The 16,945-nt window shown below is 33.1% G+C and overlaps 2 protein-coding genes and 1 non-coding gene across 3 annotated transcripts; all 3 read right to left on the bottom strand.

Moving 5' to 3' along the window:
• Positions 1–207: 207 nt before the first annotated feature.
• TRNAT-UGU (transfer RNA threonine (anticodon UGU)) lies at positions 208–279 on the bottom strand. The gene has a single exon. It is a non-coding gene; the product is annotated as a tRNA-Thr (tRNA).
• A 117-nt stretch (positions 280–396) lies between these two features.
• LOC129880410 (protein SIEVE ELEMENT OCCLUSION B-like) lies at positions 397–4,956 on the bottom strand. The gene is made up of 8 exons (XM_055954435.1): positions 4,700–4,956; positions 4,084–4,335; positions 3,813–3,923; positions 3,238–3,695; positions 2,944–3,053; positions 2,701–2,843; positions 1,946–2,440; positions 397–1,264 (listed from the first exon to the last, which is right to left on the bottom strand). Exons 1-8 carry the CDS (start codon positions 4,898–4,900, stop codon positions 644–646), a joined length of 2,391 nt encoding a protein of 796 aa, XP_055810410.1. The 5' UTR covers positions 4,901–4,956; the 3' UTR covers positions 397–643.
• A 3,724-nt stretch (positions 4,957–8,680) lies between these two features.
• LOC129875788 (protein SIEVE ELEMENT OCCLUSION C) lies at positions 8,681–12,039 on the bottom strand. Its single transcript, XM_055951029.1, has 7 exons — positions 11,756–12,039; positions 11,313–11,411; positions 10,770–11,215; positions 10,538–10,650; positions 10,321–10,445; positions 9,723–10,214; positions 8,681–9,594 (listed from the first exon to the last, which is right to left on the bottom strand). Exons 1-7 carry the CDS (start codon positions 11,924–11,926, stop codon positions 8,947–8,949), a joined length of 2,094 nt encoding a protein of 697 aa, XP_055807004.1. The 5' UTR covers positions 11,927–12,039; the 3' UTR covers positions 8,681–8,946.
• Positions 12,040–16,945: the final 4,906 nt, after the last annotated feature.

Below are 16,945 nucleotides of genomic sequence, written 5' to 3'. Positions count from 1 at the left end.
TAATCTATTTTCTAAATTTCATTTAATTTTATCTATTTACTTTTCACACATATATAAATTCGACTTCAAAGCATTGAATTCTACCGAAGTCACAAACTCATGGTTGGATCCGTCATTGTTTTGAAATTACTGGAGAAAAATAATTTATAGAAGGAATATTTTGGGGACTAAGTTAGAAAAAAATTGTCAAATGATTAAAAACATCACTGCCCCCATGCAGGATCGAACTGCAGACCTCCAGTTTACAAGACTGGCGCTCTACCACTGAGCTATAGGGGCAGATGTTGCTTATAATAATAATTCAAATTAATTCACCGTTAGTCTTTAGATATATTCAATAAAATGTTTGTGCACAATTGGCCGCCAGCAATTTGGGTAAATTGAAAACAAAAAGACTTTATATAATTGGAAAAGCTGTTTATTGATTTTCACTAATATTGCATAAGGCTATATATAGCCCATAGCATTACATCACACAGTCAAATCTCAAAAACAAGTACATGAATATCAAAAAGCCAAAAGTAAGAACAATAATAGTTAAAAGAGTCACAAGAGGACTAGTAGTGGTCATTTTATTCAATAATATAGTCCTCTAGGAGCGACACAACTTCATACTCAAACAAATTGCATCCACCATTAATGCTCACTCAATGCAGCAGCGGTACATGATGAACTTCTCCATTGGACGGCCACATTCAGCACAAACCACTCTCTCAGGAATATGTCCAGTGGTACCCGGGAGAATTAGTCGAGTACAATGATGAGGACTATGAAGATCACGAAGTTGACGGTCCAATGTAGGAACAAAAGTAGTAATGTCACTCACTTCATGTTTCCAACGTTCATATCCATTCATAACTTGCACTATCAGATCACCTTTACCTCTTGTCATTTCAGCCAATCCGCGGCTGAAAACAGCCCATCCTTGGTCACTTCCATCATAGCTCAGAATCGTCACGATTTCCTGAAGGATCGGGTCGGAATCACCGGGGATGTCTTGTTGAGTCCTAGAGTGCCACATGCTTTCAAGCCTTTCCCAGAAGAACCAAATGAGAGTCTGATCTTGCACCACGTGGCTCAAGTTTTCGGATTGGATAATCAAGCTGTTCTTGCGGACTCTTTCTTTTGGGTTTCTTTTTCCCACGTAGAGCATCTCTAGTGGGACGCGGGCTGCATTTGCAACAGCCCGCGTTGAAGAGGTGAACGATCTGATCCATTCCATATCTTCTCCTCCGTACAAGCATATGCATTTTCCTTCACTAATCTACATGGTGGGAATATTCCAAAGGGCAAAAGGAAGTCCATATAAGTACTATGCATATGCAATATATCGAAGTGACTATTTATAAGACACATAATTCCGTCGAAACAGTATAAAATTGCCAGAGAATGTTTACAATATCAGACTATGAAGAAAATCACAATGATCGGTAGTCATTCGTAAAAGATGGAATTAGTAACCTATATATAGGGGAATAAGAGTCTGTTTGACTTAACTTATTAAAAGTGGACTAGTTGATAAGAATTAAATGCGCTTAAAAAAATCGAGTGTTTGAAACTAATTTTTATAAATAAGTAGTTAATGTGTTTAGACAGAAGTATTGAAACTGATGATAACCCGATAATGTATTGTCTAAATTTTATATAATTAAAATGCTCTTAAATATATATAGAGAAAATGCAAATTTAAATGTATCTTTTTATATGTAAAAAGATGAATCACATAAACGGAATGGAGAGGGAATTAAGGGTTTTGTTTTGAGAAGGGTTGTACAAAAATATTAAAGATAAAATACTAGTAATAATCTTTGATTAAATGATCAAAAGATGATCTTGTAAGATTAAAAAAAATCAAAATTGGGAGTGAAAAAATTGTATAATATTAATCATGGTGTAGGATAAATTCTTGACATAAATAAATTATATAAGTAGATGTATTACGTACCCAAGTGAAAATGTTTTGATCAATGGAATCAGCTAAGAGTTCAATATTCCAAGTTTGTTCCTTCCATAGAGCTTCTTCCCTAGCTTTGGTAAAAGGAAATGCCAAACTTCCCCAAATCCACAACATATGGTAAGCATTATTGTTTGCTTCTTTCCCTTGAGGATCAAGAACAACAAGTTGAGGCTTTTTATTGAATCCCCACACTTCTTTAATACATCTTATCACTGCTGGATCGATCATCGAAGGATGTGCCACTGAGTGCCATGGCATTGATGCTTGTACTTCTTCAAATTTTATTTGTTTTGCTTCAGTCCATGGTGTTAGTCTTTTGTCGACCACAGGGATCCAGACAACCTCGTAGTTGCTCTCTGGCCTGTTTGGTTGTGTCTTGGCTTCAGCGTACATGTGGTGGAGGATAAAGAGCTCTTCGGGTGCAATGTCTAGGTCGGAGATCAAAAGTAAAACATGCTTCCTTCTTAGCACATCAAGACTTACCTGTTATTACACAAATGTATACGAGTTCAACTTCTATACACTCACAGTTCAATTATGATGAATATATGATTTGGTAATTAGGTCTTAAAAAAAATGAGAAAAGATAACCAACGTACAAGTAAATGATCATAAAAAAAATGATTATATAAGTTATCTGCTAAGATGTATTAAATATCCTAAACGTGAAAAAATCTTTATAGTGTAAGTGTCGCAATAGTAATTCAATTTCAGAATGTTTTATCTAGCTAAGTACAAATTACCCTTCTCTTATGAGTTCCATCAAAAAGTGGGAGCTGATCATCCTTGGAGTGAATCAAGATTGAGAGTATTTTCATGTTATCAATGTGAGGTGTCCTAAGAAGTCTCAGAAGAGCTTCAAATGCATCATGTTGCCTCCTCTCCTCTGAATTATTATCACAAAAAACAAAGACGCTTTAAATATCGCATTTTTAATTTGTTTTACATAACTTATAATAGTACATATAGTAAACATATAAACTTACCAATCTTTTGGTGACAAAGGTTAAGAACCTTTCTTAGGTGATCCAATATGTTTGCAAGCTTGTGAGCCAAACTAGATATCTCCCACGCCTCAGATGTTGAAGATAGATGCCTAAAAAAAATTACATTGTCAATGTTGTAATTTGCAATCCAGTAAAAAGGATAACTAACCTGCTATAATAGGTTAAACAAACTTTATTTTACTGTAACTATCTGTATATATATAAGTTAAATTCAACATACATACTCTTGAAAATACGTTGAGTATTGAAAGAGTTACAAAAAAAAAAACGTACTCGTGGCCGATGGCAATGAGATTCAAAACCATAGCTGCACACATAACAGCAGCCCTCATAGTCCAGTAAGCAGCAGTGGAAATATGGGCAGTATTGATCAACATTTCCAATTCTTGTGTGATAACATGCTGACTGTGAGACGTTTGAACGTCTCTAAACTCGATAATGCACTTTGTGACATCCAACATCTTGTCAATCAAATCGTGGATTGCATCGAATTTTTGCTTAAGAACATCCTGACGCGTCATAATTTCTGGAAGTTCCATGATGATTGCAACTGACTTAGCCAGTGGATCTGTGGGATATTGATGAACAAGCAGACCAAATCCACCATATTGTTGGGCGAAAGCGGCGAATGTTATCGCGACTTTCGTGTCCCAGGAGTAGGTTGTGAGAGAGTGAAGCAGTGACATTGTTATTGAATGAGCGTCTTCTTTGTTAGCACATTTGCTTATCAACTGTCATATTTACATTTACATATTAAATGTATGTAATATGGAATTAATATAGACAAATAAATTGCAATAATTGGCTAAATTTGTATTGATAGTGTTCAAAATATTTTTGTCACTTACCTCCATACTAATTCTGTGTATAGGATATGCCAAATAGTTGAGTAGTTCAAGAAGTCCACTGTGGGGAGCCTTCGCTTCCAATGCTTCCAGATGTGCTTGAACTTTAGCTTCCTAAAATTCAAAAAAAAAAATCACGAAAAAAATGTTATTATGATATAATTATTATTATGACTTATTATATATCCACTAATAGTTTAATTTTTTATAATATTGTCAGTATATAGAAATTAATTAAACTGGAAAGAAAAGTGACAGTGATGATGATACGTACATGAACATGGCCAGCAATGGGAGTAGCACGATGCACAATGTCCTCAATAATATGAACAAGAGGCTTGACATCAAAGTCACGGCCATCAGGGATATGAGTTTCTTCAATGTGCTTCATCATTGCATTATCATCAGATGTCAAGAACATATGATGATCACCTTTCCTGTGTGGAAGCCTAGCTACTCCTAGATTTGATGTTCGTGGATTGATCGGAGTTGTAGGATGAGCAGAAGGTACCACAGCAGTTTGTATCTGTTCAGACATAATATAATTAAGTAGTTGAAATTATATTATTGTCTTATAAATAGCCATATAATTCAACGTGATATTCGAAGTAGGCAGAGGTTCTAGATTCAATTTCGTTGCTACCAAAATTGAATATCAAAATAAAACATGGGACATTTGCACAAATGGCTTCCTTTGAGGCTACTATTTAAATTCTCCTTGCTAGCTTGTTGGGCTAAATTTATCGTCTACAATAAAATAACCTTCTTCAACTACGAATTTAAATAGTGGCCAATAAAAGAAACATTTTATATGGAAAAAAAAAATAGACATGTATACATAATATGATAAGTATTTAAATGAAACGATCACACAATTCAAATAATAGTACCTTGTCTTGACTCACTGGTTTGACCACAGGATGAGGATTGATCTGAGCATTCAAAGGGTTGATGTGATGGCCAGTACCATGACTCATTGGCTGCATCCTATTGGCAACAGCAGCAGATCCACTTGACATATTATGCATTGGGTTTGTAGCCACTGGGTTGTTCATGGCAACCTTTTCATTCAATGGGTTAATACTGTCCATTTCAAGGGAGGTAAAAAAAATAAGGTTTTTTTGAAAGGCAAGTGTAGTTAAATATTGTTGTGTGTTGAAATGAATTAGGCATGAGATGGGGTTTATATAAGTTATTGAAATGGTATAAAGTTGGTGGTGAATCAAGTTCTTTGCTTCTAATGGGGTCTAAAGTTGTGAAAGATGTTTGAAATTGGTCTTATGGATGGCTCCAATGAGAAGCAACTTTGTCCTTTAATTCACAGCAAAAAAGTAATTTAGACAGAGCATTAATTCTCCTTATCGTTATAATTAAGATTTGATTTCTCATTTTCACGTGATGCATGCTTTGTAAGCTTGAGTTTAAGTTATATACCTTTTTAGTTTAAGAATTTTTTTACTATCAGATCATTTTTATATGTTGTAGTAGGTATTATATATGTCTTATTAATTTCCAAAATTACAATTTTTTCACATTTTAAGGAAATTTATTTGTAAATATTATTTGGGTGACTTAACAGTGTAATTTTGATTTACTCTATATACTTGTATATATTTGCAGTAAAAATGCCAAATTTTATAACAATATAATCCAATGGTGTAAAAAAATTTACACCATCGAGGTAGTTTAACTATAATAATATATTAGCGCCATTTTTACTAGGTTACTGACCAATAGATTAGCATAAATAATAATTACCTTTTAAGTCAAATAGTTTAACTTTGACCGGAAATTTGTGCATGAAATCTTAAAAAAAAAATTAAATGAAATTTATATATTTGTAAACTACGTAAAAAGTACTATAAGTCATAATAATTGAAAATTCAAAATATATAAAAGATATATGAAAGATTTTCGATCGAAGATAGACTTGTTTGAATTTTGAAATTCGAAAGATGACATATAAATTAAAACAGAGAAAGTATTAAATACTGGGGAAGGGGATAGGGGGGGGGGGGGGTCTATAGCATATATAACAATGCTCAATTTATTTGTACATGGTCATCTTTGCTTTGCAAATTTACATAAGGAAGGACATGCATGGAGAGTAGGTATCTAAATTTAATTTCAAATTATATACACCGATAGAACAAGTTACATTTCATCTAGTTATGACTTTATTTTCAAACTTACAAATCCAACTTTTATATGAAAGTTACTTAGTTTGTAGATATATTCTAGGTGAGTTAATAGCATAAAAGTTTCTTATGCTATGAGTATATACGTATAAGTTAGACTCATTATTTTATGTAATATATGTGAATGAAGGATTTGTTATTTTATACTTCAAAATATCTCCCTAAAAGTAAATACCAAAAAAAGAAGGCAAGAAGAGATAATAATGCATTAAAGTTCTAGCCTTGGCTTCATTAACTGCTGAAAGATTATTCACTTTTGTTGGTTAATTAAAAAAAAATCACTAATAAGATATGGGTTAGCTAGTATAACTGGGATAAAATAGTTTTAAAAAGCTTAATTATATTATATAACTTATAAGAGATGCTTTTCAAAGTTCAAATTTCCTAGCTCATAATATATTTTTGTAAGCATAAGATTTGGGGGAAAAAATTAAACACGTCAAATCGTAAAGTGTCTCCAATCACTACACCAAAAAAGATTTTTTTAACAACAATTAATTAATGATAATAATTTAATTATTATTAAATATATATTTTTAGAGGCAATTTAACATTTTTTGTAAATGTCTCTAAAGTATATAGTGACACTAAATTCAATGACAATTAACTAATGTCAATAAAAAAATTTAATATTTTTTATTAATGTATATATTACTATTAAAAACTAGTTGTCATGGAGTGCATGTTTCAATAGATACAGGCATCAAGAAAAGCTAGTTAAGAATCGACATTTTTATTTTATTCTTCTCACTTTTCCTGGTTACTTCAAAGGGGTGATTTTGTGGACCCTTTTGAAAGCTTGGGAATATTGCAAAGTATAATTAAATATTTGAAAAATAGGGAATTCTGCTTGGTAAAAGAAAAGGTAACTGAATATAAAAAAGGGCAAAATGTACGTTTAGTTCAAGCTGAGTTAAAATCTTTACATTGAGAATGACTACTCATACACCAATCATGGGGTGCTTTAATTTTATTGGCAGCTTGTAAAATCCAAATCTAACTATTGAGAATGTCAACATATGCTATTTGTTTCACCCTTTTCTTTTTACTTCTTTCTCTTTTGCTTTTGAGGATTTTAATGTTGGTTTTCATCTTTAACTTTAGTAATTACACTAACAAGATTTTATGGTAATTATTAGTCGTAATAATATAATAGTCGTGATATTATATTTAGTAGTAATAATATAATTATCGTCATACTATATTTAATAGTAATAATATAATATGGACATTTTATAACCAGCACTTTATATAAATGTCACAATTATATAAATGTCACTAAAAACTAGGGACTCTGAATGCAATGACATTAACTCAATTGCCGCTAAATATTTTTGCGGCAATAAAAATCTATGTCACTAATGTCTCTTTTGGTGTAGTGTTAGTGCAACATATAGTCTTTCAAAAATAGCCTATTTACCTTCACGAGATCGGATTACTCTATTGAGCCGAGGATCTCTCGGAAACAGCCGTCCTACCTTGGTAGGAATAAAGTCTGTGTACACTTTACCCTCCCCAAACCCCATATTGTGGGATTTCACTGGGTTGTTGTTGTATATTCTACCCTCTAACGTTTGTTGTTGTTAGTCAGTGCAGCAGATGAGAAAAGAAATTAAATGATCCATTGGATGTTCTGAGATAAGTGAAAATTTCCTCTTAGAACCATATATACATATGAGACTCTTATTTGGTATAAATAAAAAGAAGATACCTAAATAATAATTGCATGATGTGTGATAGAAAGTTGCAAGTTAATTAAGTTCTAGTGTCTTCCATTACAGAAAACTAAAGCTCATATTTGATATCATGATATTCAACATCATTTTTTGGTCATATTTAGATATAAAATTGACACTCTGGTAATTATTCCTAGTAGTTTTGTTCATCTCGTGACACTTACAATTGTAGTTTAAGGCATTTTAGTTCCGTCTTAACTAACCATAAAGAAGGGGAGCTTTGGTGTAATTGGTATAGTTGATGACATGTGATTAGGAGGTCACGGGTTTGAGTTGTGGAAACAAGCTCTTGTAGAAATACAGAATAAGATTGCATACAATAAATCCTTGTGATCCGACCTTTTCCTAGATCCCACGCATAACGAAAGGTTAATGCACGGGGAATGTACTTAACCAACCATAAAGGAAGGTGGCTAGTGGGATATCCTCTCCTGACTTAGCCATAGAATTAAAAGGATACTAGTGCCCTATTATATACTTGTCTAAAGTTTCAAAGCTGAATATAGGTGATTCTCTGAACAACCAAAAAAAAAAAAAATCAGCCATATGGCTAAGGATGTACAAGCTATAGCCAAGTACTATTAGTCTACTAAATGGAACTTAGTTTCATTCACCTTTCAAGTTCTAACCTGAAATTGAGCAGACAATACTTATAAGCTTACTAGTTTGACAAGAGGGAGTTTGCTCGGATGTAAGCACCCTTCATGCTCTTGGAGGGAGGGGTAAAAAAAAGGCTTACTAGTTCTAACTAATCAATTCTCTTTTTCTTCTTTCTTTTTCCTGATCTTATATATGTCATTCATTGATCAATATATTGTATAAATCACACAACAACAATAAGATGTAATAAATATAATGTAAGAAGACAATCAAGCTATGTATTAGATCCTGAGGATTGGGCATTAATGGCCTAAGTACAGCGTGTCCGGAGAGCTTATGAACTGAGAAGCTAAGAGTTTTTGCTTAAAAAGGGAGAGTATGCATAAACAAGTGTGTGAATCAAAAATCTTTTACCCCTAACATAGATGTTTCACCATCTCTTTGAGACAATTTCATTGAAAGACAAAAAACAATGCATGGATTTATGAGTAAATTTGATAATGCAGATCATTCATCAAGAATGCCTACTCACAATGAGTTTGTTAAAGTTCTATGTAATAAGACCTCACTAAGAAAATCATTTCTGATATATTATTTCAAAAGCTAATCAATCTTGGCCTGCTGTTCTGCTGACTCTGTTACATTACATAGGTAAACAACAAACTTCTCCACAGGACGCTTACAACGCGAGCAAAATACAGTGTCTTCAGTCAATCCTTCTTCAGATGGAAGGATCTCATCATGATAGCAGGGTTTAACAGGCAGAGGAGATCCCATTGCACATCTAATAGCACTAAATAAGCCCAACTTCGCGACATTTTCAGCCAATTCTGGAAGAAGATTTAAGCATTCTTGGACTTCTCTCCCCTTAAGGATTATTACATCAGTTGATGATCCCTTTCCAACTATCATCCAATCATTGGAAGTTTCACAAGCATCCAGCAACCTTAACGCCTTCTCTAAGCTGCTGCTATAGTGAGCTGCCTGTTCTACTCTAGCAACTGAATTCTTTATGCTCTCCAACCTAAGCCAGAACAACTTCATCTTCGTCGTATATAGGGAAATACTCAAATTCTCTTCAATGTTGATGTCTAAAATGCTCTCGGCGTCTTTAGATGGATTTCTATAGCCAACATAAATAGCTTCAAGTTGAATTCCAGCTCTTTTGACTTTGTTTAATGTATCGTTAAATTCTCTGATCCAACTAACGTTATCACTTCCATAGATACAAAAATGTTTACCCTCCTCTACCTGACATCAAAGGAATACATCTTCTGTATGTTAAGAACTAAAGGCACAAGTAAAGAAAGTAAAGCTTTTACAAGGCCTTGATTTGCTAAAGGATTTTTTAAGAAAAAGGCAACATATAAGAAGCTTACCAAATTGGTCAATAAAGGATCAATTCCATCAATTAAAAGCTGCAAGATCCTGTTTTCCTGTTCCCACAACTCTTTTTCTCTTGAGGTTGAAAAAGGAAATGCTTTGGCCCCCCATAGCCATACCATATCAATAGCATTTAAGTTTGTGACAGCACCATCAGTTCTTAATACTACCATTACCGGCTCGTCTTTGTAGCTCCATTCTTGTCTAATAAAGTTTATCACCGCTGAATGTAGTGACCACGGGCTTCGGATTGAGAACCAGGGCAAAGAATCTGACAGAAACTGGAAGTTCATCTCATCAGTCAAACTCCAAGTGTGTGAAGATGGAATTGGAACCCATAAAACTGTATAGCTTTCTCCAATTTTTTTATGCAAGGGATGATCATGCATTCGTTGTACTAGATAAAATATTTTCTCCGCGGGAAATAGTTCTGGCTTTGAGATCAAGAGTATGACCACCTTGTTTTCCAGTTCTTGGATGCCACAATACTGTTGAAGACAAAGAAGTTGCTAGTTTTTAATGTGTTAACTCACAAGACTATTGATCCCTCCACTTACATATTAAGAAAATAAAACTTTTGGAATGAACAAGTACCTTTTCTCGTGAGCTATCTTTCAATGGTAAGTCATTCTTCAAAGAGAATAACACGCGAAGCACCTCTTGATTGTCAAAATGGGATACTTTGAAAAGATCACGTATCTTTTCAGGAAACCTTCTACCTGATAAGAAGAAAAGAATTTCAACTTGTTTTCATGTGAATTTTGTCGAAAAATATATTCTTTATAATAAAGGCTCATAGAAAGATAATCACCTATTTGCGTTTGGCATGTACGTAATTTCTCTCTGAAGTCATTGCATAGGCCACTTAACTTGTATGCCAAGCTGAAGAGAGTCCATGATGCAATGGTTATTGAATGTGAATGCCTGGAGTTATTAGGATTTTTCGTGTCAACTTATTTACTGGTGAAGTGATAAATAATTTACTAACTATAAGATATTATATACTGAATTACTTAAATGAAGGGAAAAGGGAAAAAACATGCACTTGGTTATCTTTCATGGTCCTGAAATCTGCAATCTGAGAAGCACATGAAATCGAGCTTCTTAAAATCCAGTAGATTGTTATGTACATTTTGGACTTTGTAGCAACAATTGTATAATCATCCAAAAGTTGTTGTTGCAAAGGCAGACATTCAAAGTCGAGGATAAGATTTGCTGCCTCTATCATAGTATCGATCAACAAGTTCAAAGCTTTAAATTGTATCTTTAACATGTTTATTTCTATAGGCATTTGCCTAAGTGCTGCAGTTAGAGCTGCCAAAGTATTGTGATGGACTAGCTGCATTATGAGCCAAAATTCGCCATATATTGAAACTACTGCTGCAAGTGTTAAAACTACTTTAGCATCCCATCTGTAAGGGCTTAAAGTTTCAAACAACATCATAGTTTCTTCATGTAAATCTCCATCCTCGTGGCATTTGCATAGAATCTACGAAAACCAAATTGTTTTATTTAGCTCCAAGAACACGAACAATGAGGAAGGGAACAAAAGATAAATGATTATAAAATTGAAAGATAGCACTTACCTCATGTGAAATCTTTTTAATGGTGTATCCAATCTTTTCTTCTAACCCAGACACTTCGATATTCCATGAATTCATACAATTGCTTTGAGGATAAGAGAACTGAAACAGAAAAAAAATCAGACGCTGTCATGCTACTACATTATATTATATTTTCAGATATATTTCTAAAACTCTCAACAACATATTAAGCCTACATATCTTGTTTCTTTTAATGATTGTATCATGTTGCACAAGCAATTGATAAATCCAAAAGTATTTAGCGTTAAACCTCAACGAATGCATAAACACTGGGAAAAAAACAAACTCATAATCACAGCTACTTCTGCAATGTTTTTGGCACGGCAGAATAATCCAAGAAGATATAAATGAATAAAGAACATATACAAAAGAAGATATTGAATAACATAACTTGGAGATTAAGAAAGAATAGATAGATATATAACCTTAGGTGAGATGAAATGCATGGTGCTCTCAACAAGAAGAAGCAATTGTCGGGAATCTATCTTATAACGACAATCAGGATGATGGATTAGAAGAATCTTTGTAATCAAGAGATCATCTTGTATAGATGATAGGAGACATGGATCAAATTTTTCACCTCTAAGCAAGCTCATGGTCACATAGAATAGTTGACTCACATTATTGTTATGCAACTTGAAACTGGCTCAGATTAGACTTCTCTTTCTCTTCTCATTCTATCTATACTTGTGCCTATCAACAAGTTTGAGAACCATGTGCATATATGTTCCATGTGTTGGGAAAGAAAAAGTGCTCCTATTTCTACAGTGGCCACCACCAAAAGAAGAGATGCTTATTCAAAGTTGTATGAGGGGATTTCTTTTGTAACACGATTAAAGAATCATTTTAATTTGTACTAGTAGTTCCCTTTCAACACTTTGGTGTTGCGTGATCCTGAAGAGACCCAAAATTAAGGTGCCGTTTGGTCACGACTTCCCAAATATTCTTGGCAAATTATTGTTGGGCAAAGTTTTAATGAAATTTCACCATGTATTTGGCCATAAATTATCCCAAATTTTGTGAAGTCTCAAAAATATTATTTTGTACTTGTAAGTTCTAAAAATTATTAAAAACACCCATAAGTTTGTGTTATCATTTTATAATGAAAATATTCTGTTAAAAAAAAATCTTATAACATAATTGATAACAATCAACAACAACAAAATAATAATATGGGCAAGAACAATACATTAATCGAATTAAAAAATATATATTTTTTTTCAATCTTGTCACTCAAACTATTCTTTTCTGGGGAGGTAATAACAAACTATTATTTTATAAAATATTCCACACTATACGAACAATCTCTTTCCAACAAGCTTTTATTTCTAGATCAGATGACCGAGAAGACGAAGCAATGGAGAAAGTTAGTAGATAAATATTTAGTTAGAATTAATAAATGATAGGTATTTTATAAAATAAAAAAGTTTGGAGTAATTTTTAAATTTTTAAAACTTTCCAAGTACCGAAGTTCTAGTCTTTTCTAAAACTCGGAAACTTGGGGGGTTTTGCTAAATATATTTGCCAAGTAATGACAAATTATATGAACAAACACTAATTTCCAAAAAAAATTCAAGTTTTTTCCAAAAACTACTTGGAGCCAAACACTTATTTTAACACTTCACAAAATCTTCAAACAACACTAAAAAGCACCTTATTTGGCCATACATGAATATGACATAAATAAACAAAGGACAGTTCTCCATATAAAGGTGGGAAATACCAGCAGGCATTGAGCTAGAAGCTTACGGTCGCATACACTATGTACAAATATTAAATTCACAACTCAATTACTAACACCTGCTTCTGATATTGAAAAATTACAATTCGTAAAGTTTAAATTATGACTCAGACTACCGGTATATGTTACTAATAATGTTATAGTAGTCAAATTATGGTGAATCTTAATAGTAATAAATTAAAAAAGAATTCAAACAGCGGACCTTAATTAAACAAAAAGAAAAGCAGAATAATCATTGCCGTGCCCATCACATGCTTTAATGGACATGCATATATAAAAAGAATAAAGAGAAGAGAATATTGGGTAAAGAGATATGTAAACAAAAAGAAATCAGACAGAAGAGCACTTGTCAATAATATTTCAAGTCCAAACTAAATTTTATCTCAGATTGAGGAAGCACGTAACGTATTGCAAGGAGATTTGATTTTGCAACTCTTTACAAATTTAGGGCCGTTTGGTTGCTGGTTAGAGTTATGGAGTTATTAATAATACATGTATTAATTATGCAGGTACTAGTAATGTAAGGTTTAGTTATGCAAGTATTAATAATGCAAGGTTTAGTTTTGCAAAATTAAGTTATGCAAGTTTTAATAATTTTTTTGGGTATTGGTTTGTTATTATAAAAATTAATAAATATTATATACTTCTTAAAATAAACTCTTTGTTGACTTTATATCCTTGAATCAAAAGTTTGGATCACAAAGTTTCACAAGGTCTAGATAATTGATCATGTCCTCGATGAGCTGAAGTTGTGTCATATCATGCCTAATCACCTCACTTCAATACTTCTTAGGCTTACCTCTACCCCTCCAAAACAGCAACAACAACAAGGAACAACTTTAAATTACTCTACTCCTGCGAAACAACAACAAGAAAAAGGAACAATTTTAAATTACTCTACCCCTCCGAAACAACAACAGCAGCAACAACAAGGAACAACATTAAATTTTAGATCCACCAGAGCTTATCCCCAGGGGACTGAACACCACTGGTCATGTTGAATGTTTTATATATATTTTTTTTTGAAAAGGTAAAATATATAGTAAAAAGGAAACAACTTTGCACTAAGGCGGAATAAATATCAGAAGCCTCCCCCCCCAATACAAAAAAGAAAAAAATATTTCTACTGTGAAAGTCCTATCCTTGGAAAGACACTATTGAGATAAAATTGAGAGTCCAGTGTTCAAGCAACAAAGTAGTGACAAAATAGATTTTATAAGATGAAGAATACAACAAATCTAACACACCATTGAGACAAACTTGAAATTCTAGTACCGTGGCCTCAAGGAATCAAACTACACCCATCTTCATTTAACGTGAATGAAACTTACATAATTCATTGCTAAATTACATAAATTGGCGCATAGAACATAGACAAAATAAAAGTGAACTAGGCCATGATTAAACCTTACAAAATAGCTACACCAAAAATATTCAAAGGTTTAAAGTTATCATTAATAATCATTCATACCATAGTGTAACGATCAAGTTCATTGATGCTTAAAAAGCACTCCATGAACTTTGTGTTGCTTCAGTTGATACACTATGTTCCTCTTGAGCAATTTGATCTTCCTTCAGCTGGAGCATCATCTTCATCGACAACAATAATAGAAAATTCCAAAGACATGCCATTAACGACTTCTTGAGCTTCAGTTCTTTCTATTTCTTCAACATCTTTTGACCCCTTGGCAAAGTGTCTGTTAACTCTATCATTTCCAAATATCTCTTTCCAATCAACAAATAATGACCATTTCTTAAAGTTCATTGACTTGGCATTTGGATCAACCTACGAAAAAATAAACAAGTACATGAAGTAACTGACTATATTCCAAAGACAAAGGTCATTTTCACCAAGAGAAAATATAAGTAATTAGCTTTGGTTTGCTAATAATTTAAAAATTATAAATCACCTTTATCAAGTCATTCCAAGCTTTTGGATCGTTAACTAAGATAGATCCATCACTATATTGAAATCCTAAACCACTTCGAATCTTTACCAACGATATGGTCATATAATGCTTTTTCCACTCTCTTATTTTAGAACAAATATGTGGTAGAGATTGCAATCCGCAATTAGAATGACAAGCATTCATGTGTTGTTCGGTTCCATTAAATATCCATGTGTAAAAGTTTCATTATCTTCTTTCCAACCATTAACACACAACTTTTTTAATCCATCAACAAGAGTGAGTTCCTCTTCTGGAGTCCACACCCTTGTTGTCCTTTTTTGAGACATGTTCGACCTTCTTGTTGTGGGACTGCCAACTTTAATCTGTAAAAATATAAATAAAATCATAATTTAAACCAATTTATGATTCACTACAAAATTACACTAACTTATTTTCACATGTATTTCTCACAAAAAATTTAACATGTGATGCAGGGGATATCATAAGAGGATATCCACCCAAAAACTCCAAAAAATATTTTTATCACTACAACAATAAGCTTAATAATGATATTTCTACTCATAGTTTCAATCAATTAATTTAACCTTGATTCTTCAAATACATGCTTATTTCTTGCATTATTTGAAGCTAAAGGAACTAAATTAAAAGAATCCCCTTTTTATTGAAAAGATTTTATTTTTACAAACAAATCAAAAGCCACACAAAATTTGTTACCTGTTCAAAGAAAAAATTCACATTAAATTTGAGTGTACTTGAAACTTCAACTTAACTAAAACATATTGAGAAGAGCTAGAATCTCATTTGTCTCTCACCAGATTAACAAGAGAAAAAAGAAGAAGAAGAAGAAGAGATAAGCAAAGTTTAAGGTTACAAAAGTTTCTAACCTCAAAGAAAGAATTTGGATTGAACGTTCTTCAAGATTTGCCTATGAGAAGATGAAGAAATTTTTTATCTACAAAAAGGCATATAATGAATTTGATGTATCTTTAGAAAAGACTTATATTTAACAAGGAGTGATATTTAATTAGGAGTCAAACTTTGGCAAATATTTCAAAGTTAAAACCGGCTAACGACACAAACTCAAAACGAAAGCCTCAAAATTCGAACCAACCATCCTACTAGATCAAAAAGGACCTTTCGGAGTTAACCGCATTGACAAAATTCTCATCCAAGTACTTTTACCAAGAATATTGGCCGAAGTCAAAGTTTGACCAAAACTTTAAAGTTAAAACGCCTAACGGCACAAACTCAAAATGAAATCCTCGAAACCCGAACCAACCATCCTACTAGAATAAAACGACCTTCCGGAGTTAACTGCATTGACAAAATTCTCATCTGAGTAAGTTTACCAAGAATGTTGACTGAAGTCAAATTTTGTCTAAAACTTCAAAGTTAAAATGGCTAACGATACAAACTCAAAATGAAAGCCTCAAAATCCGAAACAACCATCCTATTAGACCAAAAAGGACCTTCTAAAGTTAACCACATTGATAGAATTCTCATCCGAGCACTTTTACCATGAATGTTGGCCGAAGTCAAAGTTTGACCAAAACTTCAAAGTTGAAACGCCTGACGGCATAAACTCAAAATGAAAGCCTTAAAATCTAAACCAACCATTCTAGTAGAATAAAAAGAACCTTCAGGAGCTAAGTTGTAACACCCCTGAAAATTCTTCCCTAGGATTCAGACCCTTCTTGTATACGTGCAGGGTCGAATCCAATTATTTAGAAGTGTGTGCTTGAGTTAAGATGAGTCCCCGAGAAATTGAGGAGTGTTGGAGGTGATGTGGGGTCACGGAGGACCCCTAGGACCAAGCTAAGACCAAAAAAGTTCATCGTGGCTAAGTTTGAGGAGGAGTTTGCATGAGGAGTTGACTTCTAACGACCCTATCTTTTGTAAGACGACAAATCTAGGTGTCCCACAACCTACCAAATTAAAGGTCATCGAGTCTTCTTTCCAACGCC

The sequence above is a fragment of the Solanum dulcamara genome, chromosome 2, assembly GCF_947179165.1.
Source record: "Solanum dulcamara chromosome 2, daSolDulc1.2, whole genome shotgun sequence".
Lineage (NCBI taxonomy): Eukaryota > Viridiplantae > Streptophyta > Magnoliopsida > Solanales > Solanaceae > Solanum > Solanum dulcamara.
The sequence above is the reverse complement of the archived record's forward strand: the minus strand, read 5'-3'. Positions and strand labels throughout refer to the sequence as shown.